Source organism: Oncorhynchus gorbuscha, linkage group LGY (assembly GCF_021184085.1).
Source record: "Oncorhynchus gorbuscha isolate QuinsamMale2020 ecotype Even-year linkage group LGY, OgorEven_v1.0, whole genome shotgun sequence".
NCBI lineage: Eukaryota > Metazoa > Chordata > Actinopteri > Salmoniformes > Salmonidae > Oncorhynchus > Oncorhynchus gorbuscha.
In genome coordinates, this window is record NC_060199.1 from 2,533,754 (window position 1) to 2,557,935 (window position 24,182).

General features: G+C 42.3%; 1 protein-coding gene across 1 annotated transcript in view; it reads left to right on the forward strand.

Moving 5' to 3' along the window:
* Positions 1-24,182, forward strand: part of LOC124016653 (protein FAM102A-like) — a 52,380-nt gene that overhangs the window by 18,381 nt on the left and 9,817 nt on the right. Inside the window, exons 3-4 of the mRNA XM_046332194.1 lie at positions 19,613-19,733; positions 21,000-21,029. Coding sequence (XP_046188150.1) covers positions 19,613-19,733; positions 21,000-21,029 — 151 coding nt within the window. The remainder of the gene's footprint in view (positions 1-19,612; positions 19,734-20,999; positions 21,030-24,182) is intronic.

A 24,182-nucleotide genomic window follows, 5' to 3' on the forward strand; every position in this document is an offset into this window, starting at 1 on the left:
TTATAACAAAACGAGGTGAGGGATGGTTCACTCATCTTTCGAGTAAACTTACGGAAGTAAATAACGGGAAGTGAATGATGGTAGACGACACACCCCCTTCAACAAGCATACCGCAAACAGACCAAACTCATCTTGGCTCCTCTTCTTATCTTTGGCGGCATGCACAAACTACACATCGTCTGCTTTTTGAAGAAAAAAATACTCAATTATTTAGATCAATGGTGATGTGATAAATTGTAAATATGTTTTTATTTTAGTTAATTCATATGTGGTTCCTGTCAGAGGAGAGTTAGCTAAATATGACCGCTTGTGTAATGTCAGTCTTTCCTCAGTTAGCTCTAGGACTAATGTAGCCTACATTTTCCGGTTTGGATGATTGTGTTATGCTGTCACCACTGTCTGGACATTGCATCCAAAAATAAACTGGTCACATTCAGGATGTAATGTTGTAAGGACGGTGTTTGTGCTAAATGTTTCTGTGAAAAAGCAGTGTGGCCAGATCAAACACTGACTGTTGAGTGTACACTGTTGAGTGTACAATCACACTGGTTTGACTGTACACTGCAGGGACCACTACAATGATCACACCAGTTTGAGAGTACGCTGCAGGGACCACTACAATGATCACACCAGTTTGAGGGTACGCTGCAGGGACCACTACAATGATCACACCAGTTTGAGAGTACGCTGCAGGGACCACTACAATGATCACACCAGTGTGTTGGTTTGCTGCAGGGACCACTACAATGATCACACCAGTGTGTTGTTTTGCTGCAGGGACCACTACAATGATCACACCAGTGTGTTGGTTTACTGCAGGGACCACTACAATGATCACACCAGTTTAACGTATGCTGCAGGGACCACTACAATGATCACACCCGTGTGTTGGTAGGCTGCAGGGACCACTACAATGATCACACCAGTTTGAGAGTATACTGCAGGGACCACTACAATGATCACACCAGTTTGAGAGTATGCTGCAGGGACCACTACAATGATCACACCCGTGTGTTGGTTTGCGTTAAAGAGTTCACTTGTTAACATATTACATGTTGGATTCCTGGCTCCATCTCAACCAATAATAAAAGATAAAGAATAGGATTTAGCCAGTGGCTCAGATGGAACTATCCAAGCAGTAGATACATCTCCTATAAATGTTGATATTTGGTTGTTGCGTTGTCAACCAAACACAATTCAATATTACTTTTATGATACAGTAAATAGCCTAAAGTTAGGGCTATCTTACAAACTAATGGAACAGTATTTATTCAACTTTAAAATCAACAACACATCCATGGTCACATTTTGAGGTTACTGGAACAGTAAATTGTCTTCTTATCTAATCATAGAAAGCATGTTCATGTTCAAAGGGGCACGACAACGCCTTTTCCCCCTCATGAGACTGAAAAGATTTGGCATGGGTCCCCAGATCCTTCTACAGCTGCACCATCAAGAGCGTCCTGACCGGTTGCATCACCGCCTGGTATGGCAACTGCTCGGCCTCCGACTGCAAGGCGCTACAGAGGGTAGTGAGTATGGCCCAGTACATCACTGGGGCCAGGCTTCCTGCCATCCAAGACCTATATACTAGGTAGTGTCACACGAAGGCCCAATAAATTGTCCAAGACTCCAGTCACCCAAGTCATAGACTGTTCTCTCTGTTACTGCACTGCAAGCGTTGAGCGGTGCCGGAGTGCCAAGTCTGGGACCAAAAGGCTCCTTAACAGCTTCTAACCCCAAGACACAATACTGCTGAACAATCGTACCAGTATCCCCTGTATGGGTCTGTCAAACTGACACAGTCAAGTTTTTTAACTGTTAGAGCAGAGAGATATGGACTCTGCCTACAGAGCAGTTTACACAGCTTCTGGGAAATGTGCTCCTCCTCTACAAGAGTGTGTGGATGGACGGGCTCTTCCAACTACCCACTGTCTGGCACCCTTGCCTTATGTCCCCAGGACAGAGTTTAGTAAATAAACTCAATTTAGACAATCTTTTAAAAAAAAGTGACAAAGAACATTCTAAGTAACTATAACCATTAGCTTATACTCCCATTTCTTTCAACTTTTAGTGAGGCCCTTGTCATCTTTCTCTTTTTCTCTCCTTCTCTTTCCATTTCCTCCCTTCAGTGGCTCTAAGATATCTTTCTCTGTCTCTCTTGATCATTTTTAAATCTTCTTTTTACTTAAACACTTAGAGCCACACTCTGTTCTGCCACTTTGGACAATTCTCCTCTCCAGTCAGTTAGAACCGGCACGCTCCGATTCCAATCCCTGGGCTTGTCTTTATATTCTTCATTTATTTGATTTGACCTTTATTTAACTAGGCAAGTCAGTTAAGAACAAATTCTTATTTACAATGACAGTCCACCAAAAGGCAAAACATGACCCGCCAAGCCGCGCTTCTTAACAACCTCTCACTTAACCCGGAAGCCAGCTGCACCAATGTGTCGGAGGAGACACCGACCAGGCGCTCGGCCCGCCACAAGGAGCCACTAGGGTGCTAGAACACGATGAGCCAAGGAAAGCCCCGTCGGCCAAACCCTCCCCTAACCCGGACGACACTGGCCAATTGTGCGGCCGGTCACGACACAGCCTGTACAACCCAAGGCTGTAGTGACACCGCAATACCACGATGCAGTGCCTTCGGCCGCTGCGACACTCATCGATATTTTACTGAAAGTCTCCCTTGATAAGAGTTCAATCAGGCAACCTTTCGGTTACTGGCCTTACACTCTAACCACTAGGCTACCTGCCACCCCCAAGAATGGGAAAAAGTATAATTATTCAAGTGAACACATATCTCAATAACAACGATATGGGTCTAAATTAAGTTCAGGAAGTTAAATGAAATTGAACTACTGACACACTATCACAGGTCCTGTGATGATTCGATTACACAAGTGAAATAAGGTCAAATACATACTGTAGGGTTATAATGAACTTACCCTAGTATCATTATATTTTCTCTTTATTCCCACACTCTCTATCTCTACTTTACCTGTTGCGGTCTGTCTCCGTTTTTCTGTGTGTGTGTGTGTGTGTGTCCTCTTCCTTCCTAGCGCCCAGACTGGGATCTATTGGAGTGTGTCTCTAATGAAGTAATCAATCAGCCAGCCACGTGGGTTGTTCTGCTCTGCCGTCATCGTGTGTGTGTGTGTGTGTGTGTGTGTGTGTGTGTGTGTGTGTGTGTGTGTGTGTGTGTGTGTGTGTGTGTGTGTGTGTGTGTGTGTGTGTGTGTGTGTGTGTGTGACTCGAGGATCACCAAAGGTTAATGAAGGGACTACTGGGAGGCAGGGAGGCTTTGAAAGGAAGTACATCAGCATCACAAAAAACACACACACAGGCATTTTCTGTAACGCTCTTCCAATTCACCCTAGCCTGGTACTAAATCTGTGTTTGGGCTGTGTTACCAACTCCTATGGTATTACCGTGTGACAATGACAGTAGCAGTTGGCAAGAAGGCACAAACAGATCTGGTACCAGGCTATATTCAACCCAATACGTCATAAAGAGTAGAATAGTCAGAGAATTATCCATCCTTTTCCTATGGCTATAAGTGGATATGTACCCAATGTTGACGATATCACGTTCTACTTGAAGACAGCTGATCAAAGAGCCATGTTGTTATTTCCATGGTTACATTGAACAATGTCCAATATGTCTAGCATTTAATTACAGCGAGTGGGAATATGGGGTGCAGATCAGATTTCTCATGGTTTAGTTGAGTCACAGATGACCTTTGGCATGACCTTAGTTGGATAATAAGATTGTCATGTACCTATGTCCTGTAGTGCCCACATTGGCATTGGGCTGCAGTGCACACTGGCATAGACTGGTATACCTTCCCTCAGTCTCTGGGTGCTCTTGTGCTTTCTTTCTTTTGTTTTTGACTCGCTATCTCCTCTTTCGGTTTTTCCCAAACGCTCCATCTATCTGTAATCTCTATCTATCCATCCTCCTTTTGTCTTCTTTGTCTCTCTTCTCTCCATCTCTCCGTGTTTTGTATTAGACACAGGCTGACTGCCTGTGGTTCTAACTGTTCTGTGTCGGATGTCATCCATTGGCGTCACTGTAACACTATATAGCACCAGAGGTTGGAGTTACAGTATGACCTAGCCTACATTATGCAACAGTCATGTGCTCCTAGGACCATGTCTTGTTCTATCAAGGCCAGTTTGCCTGACCAACCCTGGGAAGAGAACAAGACACCCACAACTAGGACTGTTACGGTGACCATATTACCACCATACCGGCGGTCAAATATTTTTTTCCGTCATCAATTATACACACAATAGCAAAAAAGTAAAAAAAATGTTTTTGCAAATCTATTAAAAATAAGAAAACAGAAATATCTTATTTACATAAGTATTCACACCCTTTACTCAGTACTTTTTTGAAGCACCTTTGGCAGCGATTACAGCCTTGAGTCTTCTTTGGTATGATGCTACAAGCTCGGCATACCTGTATTTGGGGAGTTTCTATCATTCTTCTCTGCAGATCCTCTCAAGCTCTGTCACAGAATAATTTTGCACGCCCAATTTTTCAGTTTTTGATTTGTTAAAAAAGTTTGAAATATCCAATAAATGTCGTTCCACTTCATGATTGTGTCCCACTTGTTGTTGATTCTTCACAAAAAAATACAGTTTTATATCTTTATGTTTGAAGCCTGAAATGTGGCAAAAGGTCGCAAAGTTCAAGGGGGCCGAATACTTTCGCAAGGCACTGTATCTTCAAATTAGACACGTAATTTCCTCATTTACTTCCAAGGGGAGGTTTAGAGCTCAGCTGAATGAAGTTGAGACCCTTCTTGCTACAGTACAATCCAGCAAAGACAACATCTCATATATCTATAGAGTCCTTTCTGAGAAAGGAGGCTCCTCCGTTACTCCTTTGAAAATAATCTGGGAAAGGACCTCGGTCTTACTATCAGTGATGAGTTATGGCGGATGTTTGCGACATGGTGTACTGCTCCTCTACTAAGAGGAGAGAATATACTAGATGTACAGTTTGATATGAACCTGTGTCTCTATCTTCTTCATGACCAGCAGGACTTCTTCATCCAGACAGAGACATGACTATCACATACTTTGCTAAGAAATGTATTCTCCTTCTGTGGTCTTCTAATCCTTCTCCTACATTAAAAATGTGGATTGACCAGATTGTTGACTTTCTCGCTCTTGAAAAGCTCATTTATGACCTCCGCAAGAGACAGCCCAGGTTTGATAGACTCTGATCTCCACTATTCAACTATATTTTACATTGGACAGAGTGAATGGACAAGAGACAACCCAGGTTTGATAGACTCTGATCTCCACTACTCAACTATATTTTACATTGGACAGAGTGAATGGACAAGAGACAGCCCAGCTTTGATAGACTCTGATCTCCACTACTCAACTATATTTTACATTGGACAGAGTGAATGGACAAGAGACAGCCCAGGTTTGATAGACTCTGATCTCCACTACTCAACTATATTTTACATTGGACAGAGTGAATGGGGTGATTCGGGAATGTGTGTATATACATGTTGTGTGCTGTAAAAACTAATCATTTGCTCGTTGACTAAGTAAAGCTGGAAATAGCTAACATGATTACATTTTCTGCTGTAAATGTGTTATTTGTTTTGTTTTATATTTTATTTTATTATATTATTTATGTCTGCCACATTTTTATTTTTTGTAATTTTTTTAATGTAACCTTTATTTAACTAGGCAAGTCAGTTAAGAATATTTTCTTATTTACGACAGCCTACACTGGCCAAACCCGTACGACGCTGGGCCAATTGTGTGCCGCCCTGTGGGACTCCCAATCACGGCCGGTTGTGATACAGCCTGGATTCAAACCAGGGTGTCTGTAGTGCCTCCTCTAGCACTGAGATACAGTGTCTTATAGACCGCTGTGTCATCTGTGAATGTGGAATGTGTTTTCTTTGTTGATTGAAAAACAAGAGAACTTCATTCAACTTTTAATAGAAAAAAAAAATCTAGGTCACAGTCTCACGTTTATTTCCCGATTCTGTGCTTCAGAGAATTCAGAAATGTGTCTACTTTGAGCAGACGTGATAGCGTCACAGGCTTGTGGCACATGCTCTCTCGCTCTCGCTCTCGCTCGCTCGCTCTCTCTCTCTCTCTCTCTCTCTCTCTCTCTCTCTCTCTCTCTCTCTCTCTCTCTCTCTCTCTCTCTCTCTCTCTCTCTCTCTCTCTCTCTCTCTCTCTCTCTCTCTCTCTCTCTCTCTCTCTCTGTCCCCTTATAATTTCCTCTCAGGTTCCCCTATCTTTCTTTTGTTTTGTTGGGGTAGCCCAAGTCCTCTTGGGGGACGTTGGGTAAATTATGGTAAATGGGGAGGAGGGAAAAAGCCTTATTTCTCACCAGATGTTTACTTCTGTCTCACTCATGCACTCTCTTCAGACACACACACACATTCACTCCTTCTTCTACTCTTCCTTCCTTTTTACTCCTATGCTTTTCTTGGACACACAGACACATTCTTTTGGCAGGTTTGTGTCTGTGTGCATGAGTGTGTGTGCGCACATGCGTGTGTGTCTTGGTGTCTCGGTGTGTGAGACACCTGGTGTGTTATCATATAGGTCAAGATTAGGAATGTGCTGTAGCCGTGCTGTAAGTGGTGGGCAGTGTTTATGTAGCATGCTTCAACACTCACTCAAGCTGCATAGATAGCATGCCTGTATAGTGTCCGTGCCAAGCCGAGTACCCTCGTCTCAGAGGAGCATAAGAAAGGATAGCATGCCTGTATAGTGTCCGTGCCAAGCCGAGTACCCTCGTCTCAGAGGAGCATAAGAAAGGATAGCATGCCTGTATAGTGTCCGTGCCAAGCCGAGTACCCTCGTCTCAGAGGAGCATAAGAAAGGATAGCATGCCTGTATAGTGTCCGTGCCAAGCCGAGTACCCTCGTCTCAGAGGAGCATAAGAAAGGATAGCATGCCTCTGTATAGTGTCCGTGCCAAGCCGAGTACCCTCGTCTCAGAGGAGCATAAGAAAGGATAGCATGCCTGTATAGTGTCCGTGCCAAGCCGAGTACCCTCGTCTCAGAGGAGCATAAGAAAGGATAGCATGCCTCTGTATAGTGTCCGTGCCAAGCCGAGTACCCTCGTCTCAGAGGAGCATAAGAAAGGATAGCATGCCTCTGTATAGTGTCCGTGCCAAGCCGAGTACCCTCGTCTCAGAGGAGCATAAGAAAGGATAGCATGCCTGTATAGTGTCCGTGCCAAGCCGAGTACCCTCGTCTCAGAGGAGCATAAGAAAGGATAGCATGCCTGTATAGTGTCCGTGCCAAGCCGAGTACCCTCGTCTCAGAGGAGCATAAGAAAGGATAGCATGCCTGTATAGTGTCCGTGCCAAGCCGAGTACCCTCGTCTCAGAGGAGCATAAGAAAGGATAGCATGCCTGTATAGTGTCCGTGCCAAGCCGAGTACCCTCGTCTCAGAGGAGCATAAGAAAGGATAGCATGCCTGTATAGTGTCCGTGCCAAGCCGAGTACCCTCGTCTCAGAGGAGCATAAGAAAGGATAGCATGCCTGTATAGTGCGTGCCTGTACCCTCGTCTCAGAGGAGCATAAGAAAGGATAGCATGCCTGTATAGTGTCCGTGCCAAGCCGAGTACCCTCGTCTCAGAGGAGCATAAGAAAGGATAGCATGCCTGTATAGTGTCCGTGCCAAGCCGAGTACCCTCGTCTCAGAGGAGCATAAGAAAGGATAGCATGCCTGTATAGTGTCCGTGCCAAGCCGAGTACCCTCGTCTCAGAGGAGCATAAGAAAGGAAAGAAGTTTCAGCAGACCGTGACACTCGCCTGCATTTCACTTATGCCTTATTTCACTCACTTAATCTTTCCCTCCAACCATCTTTGTTCCATGCGAACAGAAAGATGCAGAATTGCAAAGCAATAAAATAATACATACAGTACCAGTCAAAGGTTTGGACGCACTTACTCATTTAAGGGTTTTTCTTTATTATTGACTATTTTCTACATTGTAGATGTTACTGCATGACGCGTGATTTCATAGTTTTGATGTCTTCACTATTATTCTACAATGTAGAAAACAGCCAAAATAAAGATAACCATTGAATCAGTAGGTGTGTCCAATCTTTTGACTGGTACGGTAAGTCATGGTTTTACAGTACTGTACGTACTGTGTGTATTCCAAGTTTTCTTTCATGATATCTTTCCTGTTTTCTAAATTTTCTTACAATCACATTTGAAGATAATAGTTAGTGATTTCAATCTCTTCCATGACCCCCTTTCTTCTCCCTACGTCTCTTGAAAGGATTCCTTGGGGGTCTGTTCAGAAGGGTTTAACGTTACACATTCATCATGTCAGCGCTATTCACTGCATTTCTTTCTGCAGCGTTCTGAACGGATGTTTGGGTGATGTGTGAGCACTCTATTGGATTTTCCTGATGTGCTTCCGCCCGTTATGTTTTCATCATGTTTTTCAGTCTGGTTACCGTTGATGGGGTCCTGGAACTCGTCTGCATTGTTAATGAGAGACTTTGGCCTTTCCTCTCACTTCTCTCTTTCCCTATACTCTGTCTTTCTGCTTTCTCTCTCTGTCTCTCTCTCTCTCTCTCTCTCCCACTCTATTGCTCTCTCTCCCACTCTATTGCTCTCTCTCTGTCTCTCTCTCTCCCTCCCACTCTATTGCCCTCTCTCTGTCTCTCTCTCTCTCTCTCTCTCTCTCTCTCTCTCTCTCTCTCTCTCTCTCTCTCTCTCTCTCTCTCTCTCTCTCTCTCTCTCTCTCTCTCTCTGTCTCTCTCTCTCTCTCTGTCTCTCTCTCTCTCTGTCTCTCCCACTCTATTGCTCTCTCTCTGTCTCTCTCTGTTTCTCTCTCTCTCCCACTCTATTGCTCTCTCTCTGTCTCTCTCTGTTTCTCTCTCTCTCTCCCACTCTATTGCTCTCTCTCTGTCTCTCTCTCTCTCTCTCTCTCTCTGTCTCTCTCTCCCACTCTATTGCTCTCTCTCTGTCTCTCTCTCTCCCACTCTATTGCTCTCTCTCTGTCTCTTTCTCTCTCCTAACCACGTAAAAAATACTATAGTATACTATTGTGTACATACTATAGTATTCACTGTAGTGCTTTTGTGGACTTTACTGTAGTTTGACTGCAGTATTTACTGCAGTATACTAACGTAGCCTGTGACGCAGTTAGCCCTTGTGGCTGGGACCACGGATTGTCCAGCTTGTGACTGTCTAGATCCCCGCAGCTTCATTAAATAGTACCCGCAAAACACCAGTCTCAACATCAACAGTAATGAAGAGGCGACTCCGGGATGCTGAGCTTCTGGGCAGAGTTCCTCTGTCCAGTGTCTCTATTCTTTTGCCCATCTTAATCTTTTCTTTTTATTGGTCAGTCTGAGATATGTTTTTTTCTTTGTAACTCTGTCTAGAAGACCAACATCCCGGAGTCGCCTCTTCACTGTTGATGTTGAGACTGGTGTTTTGCGGGTACTATTTAATGAAGCTGCCAGTTGAGGATTTGTGAGGCATCTGTTTCTCAAACTAGACACTAATGTACTTGTCCTCTTGCTCAGTTGTGCACTGGGGCCTCCCACTCTTTCTATTCTGGTTAGAGCTGTTCTGTGAAGGGAGTAGTACACAGTGTTGTACGAAATCTTTAGTTTCTCGAATGGAATAAATAGCCTTCATTTCTCAGAACAATAATATACTGACGAGTTTCAGAAGAAAGTCTTTGTTTCTGGCCATTTTTTACCTGTAATCGAACCCACAAATGCTGATGCTCCAGATACTCAACTAGTTGCTGGTGCGCGATGAGACAAGGATTTCCCTACCGGCCAAACCCTCCCTAACACAGACAACGTTAGGTCAATTGTGTATCGCCCCACGCACCTCCCGGTCACAGCTGGTTAGGACAGAGCCTGGGCGTGAACCCAGAGTCTCTGGTGGCACAGCAGTACAGCACCCTTAACCACTGCGCCATCCGGGAGGCCCCAAAAATGTATTTAAAAATGAAAAGGTTGGATAATTAACACAACGTGCCATTGGAACACAGGAGTGATGGTTGCTGATAACGGGCCTCTGTACGCCTATGTAGATATTCCATTAAAAATCAGCTCTTTCCAGCTACAATAGACATTTACAACATTAACAATGTCTACACTGTATTTCTGATTTCTTATCGTTCATAAACAAGGAAATGTCTAAGTGACCCCAAACCTTTGAACGGTAGTGTACGTATTCAGACCCTTTGCTTTGAGACTCGAATTCGAGCTCAGGTACATCCTTTTTCCATTGATCATCCTTGAGATGTTTCTACAACTTGATTTGAGTCCACCTGTGGTAAATTCAATTGATTGGACATGATTTGGAAATGCTCACACCTGTCTATAAGGTCCCACAGTTGACAGTGCATGTCAGAGCAAAAACCAAGCCATGAGGCTGAAGGAATTGTCCATTGAGCTCTGAGACAGGATTGTGTCGAGGCACAGATCTGGGGAAGGGTACCAAAACTTTTCTGCTTCATTGAAGGTCCCCAAGAACACAGTGGCCTCCATTATTCTTAAATGGAAGAAGTTTGGAACCACCAAGACTCTTCCTAGAGCCACCTCATCCGCCACCTCATCAAGAGCATGCCCAGGCATTGTAGGGAGGTCATACAGGCACGTGGAGGCCACACACACTACTGAGCCTCATTTGACTTGTTTTAAGGACATTACATCAAAGTTGGATCGGCCTGTAGTGTGGTTTTCCACTTTAACACTTTGAGTGTGACTCCAAATCCAGACCTCCATGGGTTGATAAATTTGATTTCCATTGATAATTTTGGTGTGATTTTGTTGTCAGCACATTCAACTATGTAAAGAAAAAATTATTTAATAAGAATATTTCATTCATTCAGATCTAGGATATGTTATTTTAGTGTTCCCTTTATTCTTTTGAGCAGTGTATATCAACCGGCACTGTCTCTTTTTCAGTAGGAGAGGGAGAGACAATGGCTGCCCAAGCAAGCAAAACTCATGCGAACACCTGACGCGATATTATCTTTCTCGTTCATTTTTCAAAATAAAAGCCTGAAACTATGTCTAAAGACTGTTGACACCTTGAGGAAGCGATAGGGAAAGGAATGTGGTTGATATCCCTTTAAATAGAGCGAAGGCAGGCTATGGAACATGGAGCTTTCAAAATAGAAGCCACTTCCTGGTTTGATTTTCCTCAGGTTTCGCCTGCAATATCAGTTATGTAATACTCACAGACAATATTTTGACAGTTGGGAAACTTTAGAGTGTTTTCTATTATAATCTGTCATATTCTAGCATATTGGTCTGAGAAATAGGCCATTTACGTTGGGAACGTTATTTTTCCAAACATAAAATAGTGCCCCCTAGCTGAAAGAGGTTAAGCTCCCTTCCCCTACTTTTGATCAGCTCCCGTTGTTGGTAGTGTTCAAATTTTACAGTGATCGGTCGGGGACTTATGGTCTTGTCTCTCCGAGGAAAGCCACCTTGTTTCCAGTCTCCGTAGGAAGTTTCAAGGCAGATTGCATGAATTCTCTGATCACGCCCTCTGGATTATTGGATGCGTCCTCAGGAATCCCCCCAAAAATGATTTTCGCGCATGCTACGACTTTGTATGTCTAGTAGTTGCATGGATTCCAGCCAGAGCACTAGCCTCTACCTCAATGGTAAGTAAATCATCCGTGTCTGTAGATTAATCTGTTTCTTTTTTTGTCGGGTTAAAGTTATTTGGTGAGGTGGTCAGATCTTTCCACGAAGGAGTATGTTGTTCCTCCATAGCGTAAAACTGTTGGTACTCGTCGATTTCCCTCAGGATCTCCATAGTGTCCAGATTGGCTCTTTACTGCAATGAGTCTTTCCCACGACGACGACAGGTGTCTGTAGTGCAGTCAATACTGCAGTTTTTACTGTAGTTAAAAAAGTGGAGTAGTGTTTTTGCGGACGTTACTGTAGTATTTACTATAGTATTCTACAGTATACTGCAATGTTACATAGTAAGTACTACACATGATTGAGGGATACTACAGTGTGTAGTATAGTATTCTACGGTATACAGTACTACAATTTACTATAGAATTCTTTAGTAATCCCTGTAGTATTTTTAATAAGCTGTAGTATTTTTAATAAGCTGTAGTATTTTTTCATGTGGGCATCCAGATGTTCCCTGGAATCTGTCAGGGGCTTTTCCATTTATGCAGCCCAGATTGGAGACAGATGTGTTCCATCTGTATTTGGGGTGCACACGTGTCTGTGTGTTTTTATTTGTGTTATTTGTGTTTATTTGTGTGTATGTGTTCTACAGCACATGAAGCAGTACATGAAGCATTGTTTCTATATGTACAATTAAACTGCACTGTTGTGCAGTGGATCTTTCTAGCCAACGGTAAAGTGTGTGTGTGTGTGTATTCGTTCGTCCATGTGTGGATCGCACGGTCAAGGACACATCAGCAGATCTGTGTGTGTGTGTGTGTGTGTGTGTGTGTGTGTGTGTGTGTGTGTGTGTGTGTGTGTGTGTGTGTGTGTGTGTGTGTGTGTGTGTGTGTGTGTGTGTGTGTGTGTGTGTGTGTGTGTGTGTGTGTGTGTGTGTGTGTATTCAGTTCTTTGTCCATGTGTGGATCATGTAATCAAAAAAGGTTTAACACATCAGCAGATCTGTGCAGTGTGTGTGTGTGTGTGTGTGCGATATTGTGTCTGATCTGTGCAGACTCCCTCTTTCCTTACTGGTAGCCTGGGATTTCTTACCTTTTCATAATAGTTTGTAGTTGGTTATTTCTGTGTGTTGTAACTCAGTTATCTTTGTCAAATGTTGAATAAATATGAATCATGTAATAACCAAAAAAGTGTTTAACATATCAAAGTATATTTTAGATTTGAGATTCTTCAAAGTAGCCACCCTTTGCCTTGATGACAGGGCGGCAGGGTGGCCTAGTGGTTAGAGTGTAGAGGCGGCAGGGTAGCCTAGTGGTTAAAGTGTTGGACTATTAACCGAAAGGTTGCAAGTTTGAATCCCTGAGCTGACAAAGTACAACTCTGTCGTTCTGCCCCTGAACAGGCAGTTAACCCACTGTTCCTAGGCCGTCATTGAAAATAAGAATTTGTTCTTAACTGACTTGCCTAGTTAAATAAAGGTAAAATAAAAAAAGACACGGCGGTTGGAATCACACATTTTGACTTATCAGACCAAAGGACAGTGGTTTCTTTGCAGCAGTTCGACCATGAAGGCCTGATTCACGCAGTCTCCTCTGAACAGTTGATGTTGAGATGTGTCTGTTACTTGGAACTCTGTGAAGCATTTATTTGGGCTGCAATTTCTGAGGCTGGTAACTATAATGAACTTATCCACTACAGCAGAGGTAACTCAGACTTCCTTTCCTGTGGCGGTCCTCATTAGAACCAGTTTCATCATAGTGTTTGATGGTTTTTGCGACTGCACTTGAAGAAACTTTCAAAGTTCTTGACATTTTCCAGATTGTCTGAACTTCATGTCTTAAAGTAATGATGGACTGTCATTTCTCTTTGCTTATTTGAGCTGTTTTTGTCATAATATGAACTTTGTATTTTACCAAATAGGGCTATCTTCTGTATACGACCCATACATTGTCACAACACAACTGATTGGCTCAAACTCATTGAGAAGGATAGAAATTCCACAAATTAATTTTTAACAGGGCACACCTGTTAATTGAAATGCATTCCAGGTGACTACTTCATGAAGCTGGTTGAGAGAATGCCAAGAGTGTACAAAGCTGTCATCAAGGCAAAGGGTGGCTACTTAGAATAATATATTTTGATTAGTTAAAAAACAAATTGGTTACTACATGATTCCATATGTGTAATTTCATAGTTTTGATGTCTTCACTATTATTTTACAATGTAGAAAATAGTAAAAATAAAGAAAAACCCTTTAATGAGTAGGTGTGCCCAAACTTTTGACTGGTACTGTATGTGGACCATAGTTGGTTGTACTCGGACGTACAGAAAAACAAATACAACACCATCAACAACAGTACTTGAAGTTCCATTCGAGATTGGTTGACTTTGATTGGTTGACTTCGATTGGTTGACTTCGATTGGTTGACTTCGATTGGTTGACTTTGATTGGTTGACTTTGATTGGTTGACTTCGATTGCGTTGGGGCACTCTCCTAACTGGACCGTCTTTCTCTTCAATGAGGCGCCATCGGACTCAGAGTCGGAGCTTCCCGAGCAATAGTCTTATCCTTCATAGGTTTTCTTCCGTGACTCTACAGTAGTCATTGTCACAGCAGTCCTTTGGCAATACAGAGACAGAGGAATAGAATATTACTTTATTGTCCATCTCACAAAGGAAATTACACATTAGATAGTTTTAGGCAGGAGCACAGGGGCCCTGGAACTAACTGGGCTACTTACCAATATCGTCCCCTGGTCTCTTACTCTTCGAGCAGTAGTTGTCAAACGGTTTCTGTTCCCTTTCTGCTTACCCATGAGGGGTAAAATCCCCTCATGCGTTTTACCAGGAAGTCTATGGTCTCATGATTCTTCTCAAGTACCGCTTGTGGATAGGCCAAGTACCCCCAGGGGTCCTAGTACCCCTGGTTGAGAGCCGCTGTCTTAGGATGTGCCCTCGCTGGCACTCTCGCTGATCTGGGACCTGCCTGGGTGAGACCCTGCTTGGCCCTCTGGTTTTCTTAGGGCCTCTGGTGTTCTCTGGGCCTGGAACCTCCAGGGTGGCTAAAAGTGGATGATTCTACAGCTCTGCTAAGGCAGGACTTTGGCACTACAGAGACATAGAATAGAATGGTACTTACGTGATTTAAGGACATTCATCTTTTGCCATGCTCCCAGTCCAAATTCGCACAGATACCACAAAACACACTTTTTAGCAGGAACACAGGGTCAGCTGCCCTTAGAGCATTTTAGTGGTTAAGAACTACCTTGACAACTGACTAGGCTACCTACCGAGATCATCCTCATCCTCTGGTCTCTTCCTCTTAGAGGATTTTGATTTGATCCCATGTTGTTTAGGCTCCATGACCTCCAGGCTGGTTATGAAGGGAATGTTGAATCTGTCTAATTTACAATGTGTAATTCTAGAATTGTTTCCATGGCCTGAAAAAGTTATAGTTACTGAATTTACCTCAAGATTTGAAAATACATTTTGGCTCAGTAATTCTGCTATCTCTCTTTCTAGTGTTGTGTGTTAGCTTATAACCCCTATACTCTTCCTTTACTGAGTTAAACTATAAGGCATGGATTGCTCAAGGAGGAAGTGAAAAAGAAAGAGAAAGAGAGGAAGAGAGTGAAACCAAGGCAGAGAGAGACATTGATGACACGTTGCCTGTAGTCTAGACCAAACAAAAGGGGAAAGATTCTCTGACTAAAAGATCTCACTTAAATGAACAGGGAACTTGTAGAACTCTGCTGACATAGGTGGAGTAGTGAAAGTTTACATTTCCTGATTTAAAAAAAAGTGTGGCCTGTGAGCAAAAAGAAAGTTTTGTTGTGCACTCATCACGACGGTCTTGGTGTGTTTGGACCATGATAGATTGTTGATGATGTGGACACCAAGGAACTTGAAACTCTCGACCCGGTCCACCACAGCCACGTTGATGTTAATGGGGGCCTGTTCGGCTCGCATTTTCCTGTAGTCCACGATAAGCTCCTTTGTCTTGCTCACATTGAGGGAGAGGTTGTTGACCTGGCACCACACTGCCAGTCCAGGATCCAGTTGCAGAGGGAGGTGTTTAGTCCCAGGGTCCTTAGTTCAGTGATGAGCTTCGTGGGCCCTATGGTGTTGAACGCTGAGCTGTAGTCAATGAACAACATTCTCACATAGGTGTTCCTTTTGTCCAGGTGGGAAAGGGCAGTGTGAGTGCAATAGAGATTGCATCATCTGTGAATCTGTTGGGACGGTATGCAAATTGGATTGGGTCTAGGGTTTCTGGGATAATGGTGCTGATGTGAGCCATGACCAGCCTTTCAAAGCACTTCATGGCTACCAATGTGAGTGCTACAGGGCGGTAATAATTTAGGCAGGTTACCTTTGCTTCTTTGGGCACAGGGACTATGGTTGTCTGCTTGAAACATGTTTGTATTACAGACTCAGTCAGGGACAGGTTGAAAATGTCAGTGAAGACACTTGCCAGTCGGTTCGCACATGCTTTGAATACATGTCCTGGTAATCCATCTGGCCCAGCAGCTTTGTGAACGTTGACCTGTTTAAAGGTGTTCCTCACATCGGCTGCAGAGAGCATGATCACACTGTCGTCCTGAACAGCTGGTGCTCTCATGCATGTTTCAGTGTTATCACACAGTCATCCGTAACAACTTGCATGCTTCAGTGTTGCATGCCTCGAAGCGAGCATAAAAGGCATTTAGCTCATCTGGTAGGCTCGCGTCACTGGACAGCTCGTGGCTGGGTTTCCCTTTGTAGTCTGTAATAGTTTTCAAGCCCTGCTACATCCGACGAGCACCAGAGCCGGTGTTGTAGGATTCAATCTTAATCCTGTATGGATGCTTTGCTTGTTTGATGGTTTGTCTGAGGGCATAGCAGGATTTCTTATAGGCGTCCGGATTAGTGTCCTGCTCCTTGAAAGCGGCAGCCCAAGCCTTTAGCTCGATGCGGATGTTGCCAGTAATCCATGGCTTCTTGTTGGGATATGTACGTACGGTCACTGTGGGGATGACGTCGTCGATGCACTTATTGATGAAGCTGGCGATTGAGGTGGTATACTCCTCAATGCCATTGGATGAATCCCGGAACAGATTCCAGTCTATGCTAGCAAAACAGTAGCAACCGCGTCATCTGACCACTTCCGTATTGAGAAAGTCACTGGTACTTCCTGCTTTAGTTTTTGCTTGTAAGCAGGAATCTGGAGGATAGAATTATGGTCAGATTTGCCAAATGGAGGGCGGGGGAGAGCTTTGTATGCATCTCTGTGTGTGGAGTAAAGGTGGTCGAGAGTTTTTTTTCCTCTGGTTGAACGTGACATGCGGGTAAAAATTTGGTAAAACTGATTTAAGTTTTCCTGCATTAAAGTCCCCAGCCACTAGGAGTGCCGCTTCTGCGTGAGCATTTTCTTGTTTGCTTATGGCCTTAAACAGCTTGTTGAGAGCGGTCTTAGTGCCAGCATCGGTCTGTGGTGGTAAATAGACGGCTACGAATAATATAGATGAGAATTTTCTCGGTATATAATGTGGTCTACAGCTTATCATAAGGTACTCTACCTCAGGCGAGCAATACCTCGAGACTTATTTAATATTAGACATCACACACCAGCTGTTATTGACAAATCAGTTCAAATCTAAGTGCCAATGCCATTTAGCAAACTCCAGGAATTTACATTTGTGGGATGACATGATAATAGAGCTCTTTGGCCACACACACCAGTGGTGGGTTTGGCATCGAAAAGAGGAATCATATACAGAAAGTAACTTCATACCTATGCACCAAGCATGCATGCACACACATGCACACGCACACGCACACACACACTTACTATCTGACTTTTGTTTTCATTCTCTAGTTAGTCAGTGTAGTAGCATTGAGCATTGAAAGTAAGGGTCTTTCCAAGCAGTAGAACTGTCTTTGGCAGTGTAATGTATCTGATGTGTGTAATAGTCCCTTTATTAACAAAGATATTTATAACTAACCCAAGATAGATCATCTGTGTCATTTACAGTGTTAGCAAATTAAGCTTTGTAGGCAGAACAAGCAAGGAGGTGGGAAAAGCCAAGCACGAGCTAGTGAGATCCTATTGGCGCTTTGTAACATGTATTTGCATATTTCAGTCAGGGAACGCCACCTCTGTGTAGTGCACTTGTGCACAAACTCAATTCGACCTTGCACCTCTTCTAAACAACGCAATTTTTAAAAACTGGCAAAGTATCAAGTCTATAAAACTTTGTGCACTGTGTTCGTAACAGATTCTAGTTTTTGGAGCAGAAAAATGTATTGAGATAAGATGTTTCATCTATGAGACATTAGCAGAATATCGGCCCAGTTTCACCTAGTTCCATCCTCTTCCGCGACTGGACTTCCTTTAACTACAATATTTGGTGGTGAGAAAACTTTCTAAATGGATGCTTCAGCTTTATAGCCCCTGTGATGTGTCTGGGTTACCGCTTCTGTCTGTGCTACATCAGAGCAGGTGGTTTTCATTTGCTGTACTTTTGAGCCTGGCTCTTGATTATGTACTGTACAATAAGCATTGGCCAGAGGGATGCCCAAAACAGCTAGAGAAACTGATAATATTGACAATGATAATGGTATGAGGATGAGAGGTATATCGATTAATCGGAATGGCCGATTAATTAGGGCCGATTCCAAGTTTTCATAACAATCGGAAATCTGTATTTTTTTTTTTTTTATACCTTTATTTAACTAGGCAAGTCAGTTAAGAAGACATTCTTATTTTCAGTGACTGCCTAGGAACGGTGGGTTAACTGCCTTGTTCAGGGGCAGAACGACAGATTTTCACATTGTCAGCTCGGCGGGTCCAATCTTGCAACCTTACAGTTAACTAGTCCAACGCAATAATGACCTGCCTCTCTCTTGTTGCACTCCACAAGGAGGCTGCCTGTTACGCGAATGCAGTAAGCCAAGGTAAGTTGCTAGCTAGCATTAAACTTATCTTATAAAAAACAATCAATCATAATCACTAGTTAACTACACATGGTTGATGATATTACTAGATATTATCTAGCGTTTCCTGCGTTGCATATAATCTGACTGAGCATACAAGTATCTAAGCATCTGACTAAGCGGTGGTAGGCAGAAGCAGGCGCGTAAACATTAAATCAAACAGCACTTTCGTGTGTTTTGCCAGCAGCTCTTCATTGTGCGTCAAGCATTGCACTGTTTATGACTTCAGGCCTATCAACTCCCAAGATGAGGCTGGTGTAACCAAAGAGAAATGGCTAGCTAGTTAGCGCGCGCTAATAGCGTTTCAAACGTCACTCGCTCTGAGCCTTCTAGTAGTTGTTCCCCTTGCTCTGCATGGGTAACGCTGCTTCGATGGTGGCTGTTGTCGTTGTGTTGTTGTGTTGCTGGTTTGAGCCCAGGGAGGAGCGAGGAGAGGGACGGAAGCTATACTGTTACACTGGCAATACTAAAGTGCCTATAAGAACATCCAATAGTCAAAGGTTAATGAAATACAAATGGTATAGAGGAAAATAGTCCTGTAATTCCTATAACTACAACCTAAAACTTCTTACCTTTGAATATTGAAGACTCATGTTAAAAGGAACCACCAGCTTTCATATGTTCTCATGTTCTGAGCAAGGAACTGAAACGTTAGCTTTCTTACATAGCACATATTGCACTTTTACTTTATTTTCCAACACTTTGTTTTTGCATTATTTAAACCAAATTGAAGAAGTTTCATTACTTACTTGAGGCTAAATTGATTTTAATGATGTATTATATTAAGTTAAAATAAGTGTTCATTCAGTATTGTTCTAATTGTCATTATTACAAATTTTAAAAAGCAAAAAATTGGCCGATTAATCGGTATCAGCTTTCTTGGTCCTCCAATAATCGGCAGCGGTATCGGCGTTGAAAAATCATAATCGGTCGACCTCTAATGAGGATAATGATTGATGATGATGATCGTGATGATGATCTCTGTCTGTTTATAGGGAGGAGGTTCAGCAGAACTGTGTTCGTTGGAAAAAGAAGTTCTCCTTCGTCTGTAAAATGAGTGCCAATCCTACCACTGGAGTCCTGGACCGATGCATCTGCAGGGTTTCTGTACGCAAGGTAACTACATCTCCCATACATTTACATTTAAGTCATCAACCCCTGCTCTAGTAATTTACCCTGCTAAATAATGGCGCTGTCCATTCTGTAGTGTTTTAACCTGCCAAATAATGGTTCTATCAATTGTCTAGTGTTTTACCATACCAAATAATGGTATCGTGTAGACAACATTGAGGAGATATTTTCCTAGTGCAAAACAGCAGTGAGAAAATGTTGCCCTGCTGTAGTGTCTTTCTAAAATGTTATGCTGATTTTGGGCAACTTTTACTTACGGCGTAAGCTTTTTTGCCCAGACTCTCTCTGTCTCAAAAGTGCCGCGTAGTTACATTATTAACCTGTTATAAGAAAATGAATCTGTAGTTGTTTATGGAAGCCTTCTCCCTTACTTTTATCTCCAACTCTGATGTAAATGAGACGTTCCCAGACTTTTCACACACCTACTACACACTAGATCAACTTTGACAGGTGTTTTTCAATGCATTTTTTGCAGTCAGCGTAAAAAATGCTAGCTAAATGCTAGCTACAGTACATTTGACTCATTTAGCAGACGCTCTTATTAGCGACAATGCTAGCTACAGTACATTTGACTCATTTAGCAGACGCTCTCATCCAGAGTGACTTACAGTGCAGACATTTTCATACTTTTTTTTGTATTGGTCCCCCAAACCCACAACCCTGGTGTAGCAAGTGCCTTCTCTACCAACTGAGCTACACGGGATCTACTGTACTGTACTCCTCCCTGTGGTGTTACCATGGTATCAGCAAATATGAGGATTGAGAAAAGTGACTCTACCTTTATTGTATCAGTAATGACTGATTGGAGATCAGGGTGTGGCTAGAATCACACAGCTCAGTATCTGCTACTATGACATGGAGTCCTCAGAACTCAGATCAGTTCATCTGTAGGGAGTGGGGACACTATAATGTAATGCATGTAAACTGTTGTTAACGTCTCAGCTATACACTTTGTGGTTTTATGAGGCACCGTTTCTTCTCGTGTAGCATACAAGTGCCCACTGTTAAAACCACATTCTGTAAGATTATTCAGAATGAAAAGATTAACACAATCATTTATAATCAAACTTTTCAAGTGGTTCCTTCCTTTAATTTGTTTAGTCTCCTAGTGTTTGAATGCACTTGAAATATGAATCCTAGCCACTTAATGTCATATGCTGTAGAATAGACTATAGAAGGAAAGAAAGTGTGTTGGCAGCACACATGAGTTTGTGCTTCAGGTATTTAATCTGCTTCTTCTTGTCATTGCAGGAGCTTAAAGGAGGAAAGACGTTTTCAAAGGTATGAAGACAAAACAAAACAATGTTGCCATCTAATTTTTCAGCATACCTCCACTACTTTAGCGGGTAGATCAGCTTTAACATTACTGATAGATTGTTGCTTCCATCAATGTTATTATATATGTTATCAATGTTATCAATGTTATATCTACCCCTCCCATCTATCTATTTTGATTTATATTTGCATTATATTTTTCAACACTGGTGTGATGTTTCACAAAACTTCACAAAAGTTTAACAAACATTTTCTACAGATTGTAAATGAATGATAAACATTATTATATAATTGATCGATTGACTGACTTTTTAAATGACCCAGCAGTGCTATTTGCAGAGTTAGCTCCAGGTAAATGTTGCAATTCTTCAGCCATTCCTGAACCTGCGACCAAAAACACGCTACATATGGACAGTACCAAAACAAATTATCTAATGATTCTGTCTCTTCGCAGCAAAATCTGCAACCCTGGGATGGTTGTATCCCCATATATATATATATATATTCTATTGTTTGCAAGAATTGTGTATAATAATTTAAACTGAAAGGTTTTGAATCCGGCGTTGTTTTGTGTAATAATTCATAAACCATGTCCCATGGAATTGGCACATTGAAAATCTCTTCCCAACTATTTTGTAATCTATATGGCACAGCTGTCAGTTTTTTGGTCCTTAAATGAAACTGGTATACTTTTCTATTTGACACAACTTTCTTTCACCAATTTTGGTATTTAATGCAGGGTCGACAGGCAAGTTCCTTACTTTCCCCCGTTTCCAGTTCCTTACTTTCCCCCCTTCCAGTTTCTTACTTTCCCCCCTTCCAGTTTCTTACTTTCCCCCCTTCCAGTTTCTTACTTTCCCCCTTCCAGTTTCTTACTTTCCCCCTTCCAGTTTCTTACTTTCCCCCTTCCAGTTTCTTACTTTCCCCCTTCCAGTTTCTTACTTTCCCCCTTCCAGTTTCTTACTTTCAACCCCCTTCCAGTTTCTTACTTTCCCCCTTCCAGTTTCTTACTTTCCCCCTTCCAGTTTCTTACTTTCCCCCTTCCAGTTTCTTACTTTCCCCCTTCCAGTTTCTTACTTTCCCCCTTCCAGTTCCTTACTTTCCCCCTTCCAGTTTCTTACTTTCCCCCTTCCAGTTTCTTACTTTCCCCCTTCCAGTTTCTTACTTTCCCCCTTCCAGTTTCTTACTTTCCCCCTTCCAGTTTCTTACTTTCCCCCTTCCAGTTTCTTACTTTCCCCCTTCCAGTTTCTTACTTTCCCCCTTCCAGTTTCTTACTTTCCCCCTTCCAGTTTCTTACTTTCCCCCTTCCACTTGCCTCTCTTTTGTGCTAATGCCACAGTTAGTTGGTTGTAATCTGGGTAGAGCAGACATTTCCATTTTGTTAGCTGCACTGCACTCCACCAGTCCTATTTATTTATAATTTACAAAGATTATACAATTTGATTTAGAATTAAAAATATATATATTTATATATATATATACATTTGTATATTTGAGTGGTAATATTTGTTCTGTCTTTTCTGGTGGGTTAAACTGAAATTGCAACAAACTTTCAATTTTTTGCTCATATAATTACAAAAAACTGTTCGCTAGGTGTAGACAAAGCCATAAGCAAATAGGTCAACTGTGATATGACTAAAGAGTTATTCAGGGTGAGATTTCTACAAATAGACAGGTGTTTTCCTTTCTATGGTAGCAAGATCTTATCTATTTTTGCTAACTTTCTATTAAAATGTATTGTAGTGAGATGTAATTTCTTTAGGGATATGTATACCGAGTATGTCCACTTCACCGTCAGACCATTTTATTTGTAAACTACAAAGCAATGTAAAAGTTGCATTTTTTTGTCATCCAAAATGTAAAATAGTACACTGATCATAATTTGGTTGTCGTCCAGAGAGGATAGAAAAATGATCTAGATCCTCTATGAAGCCGTGGAGGGATCTAGATCCTCTATGAAGCCGTGGAGGGATCTAGATCCTCTATGAAGCCGTGGAGGGATCTAGATCCTCTATGAAGCCGTGGAGGGATCTAGATCCTCTATGAAGCCGTGGAGGGATCTAGATCCTCTATGAAGCCGTGGAGGGATCTAGATCCTCTATGAAGCCGTGGAGGGATCTAGATCCTCTATGAAGCCGTGGAGGGATCTAGATCCTCTATGAAGCCGTGTTGTGGATTTAAAAGGAAACATGAATCATCAGTGTACAATGACACCTTTGTTTTTAAGCGCTGAATTTGTAGCCCGTTGATATTATCGTTGGATCTGATTTTAATAGCTAACATTTCGATTTCATGCCATATTAAATATAAACGCCAATAGTGGACAGCCTTATTTTACTCCTCTTGACAGTTGAGTACTTTCTGAGATCTAGCCTTATTTACTATTTAACACCTAAGGTCACTATACATAACTTAAACCCATTGTGTAAGAGTTTCTCCCAAATTGAAATATTCCAGGCATTTATATATGAATTCCAGTCGTACTTTATCAAAAGCCTTTTCAGTCAGCTATGATTTCCCAGATTTGTCATAGTGTTCTATTGTTTCCAGTGCTTATCTTATTATTACATCCAATGTATCATCCATGTCTGGTTAGGATGAATGATATCCGACAATACCCTTTTAATTCTATTTAAGTATCCTCCCTCTCTCACTTTGCTTGAGTTTTTGCATCACAACACTGACATGTAAGGGGCCTCAAATGTTTTAAATGGACTGGATCTTTATATGTACCACTTGGGTCCTGTTTCATTCATAATTATATCAGACCTTATTGAGTATCTTATGGTCTACCTTTTTTATAAGACTGGTTAAAACATGCTAATAATGGTTCTGTGAGTACATCAAAAAAGGTTTGGTATACCTTAACTGGTATGTCATCCAGCCCTGGAGTTGTCCCAGCCCTGGAGTTGTCCCAGCCCTGGAGTTGTCCCAGCCCTGGAGTTGTCCCAGCCCTGGAGTTGTCCCAGCCCTGGAGTTGTCCCAGCCCTGGAGTTGTCCCAGCCCTGGAGTTGTCCCAGCCCTGGAGTCTTCATTTGTATCCAGTTCCTCCTCTGTCCTCCTTCACATGGGTTTTTCTGTACAACTCTTCATTTTACATTATTAATAGCAACAACAAAAAACTTGTAACAAATTTGGTAGCATTTCTATGTTGAAGAT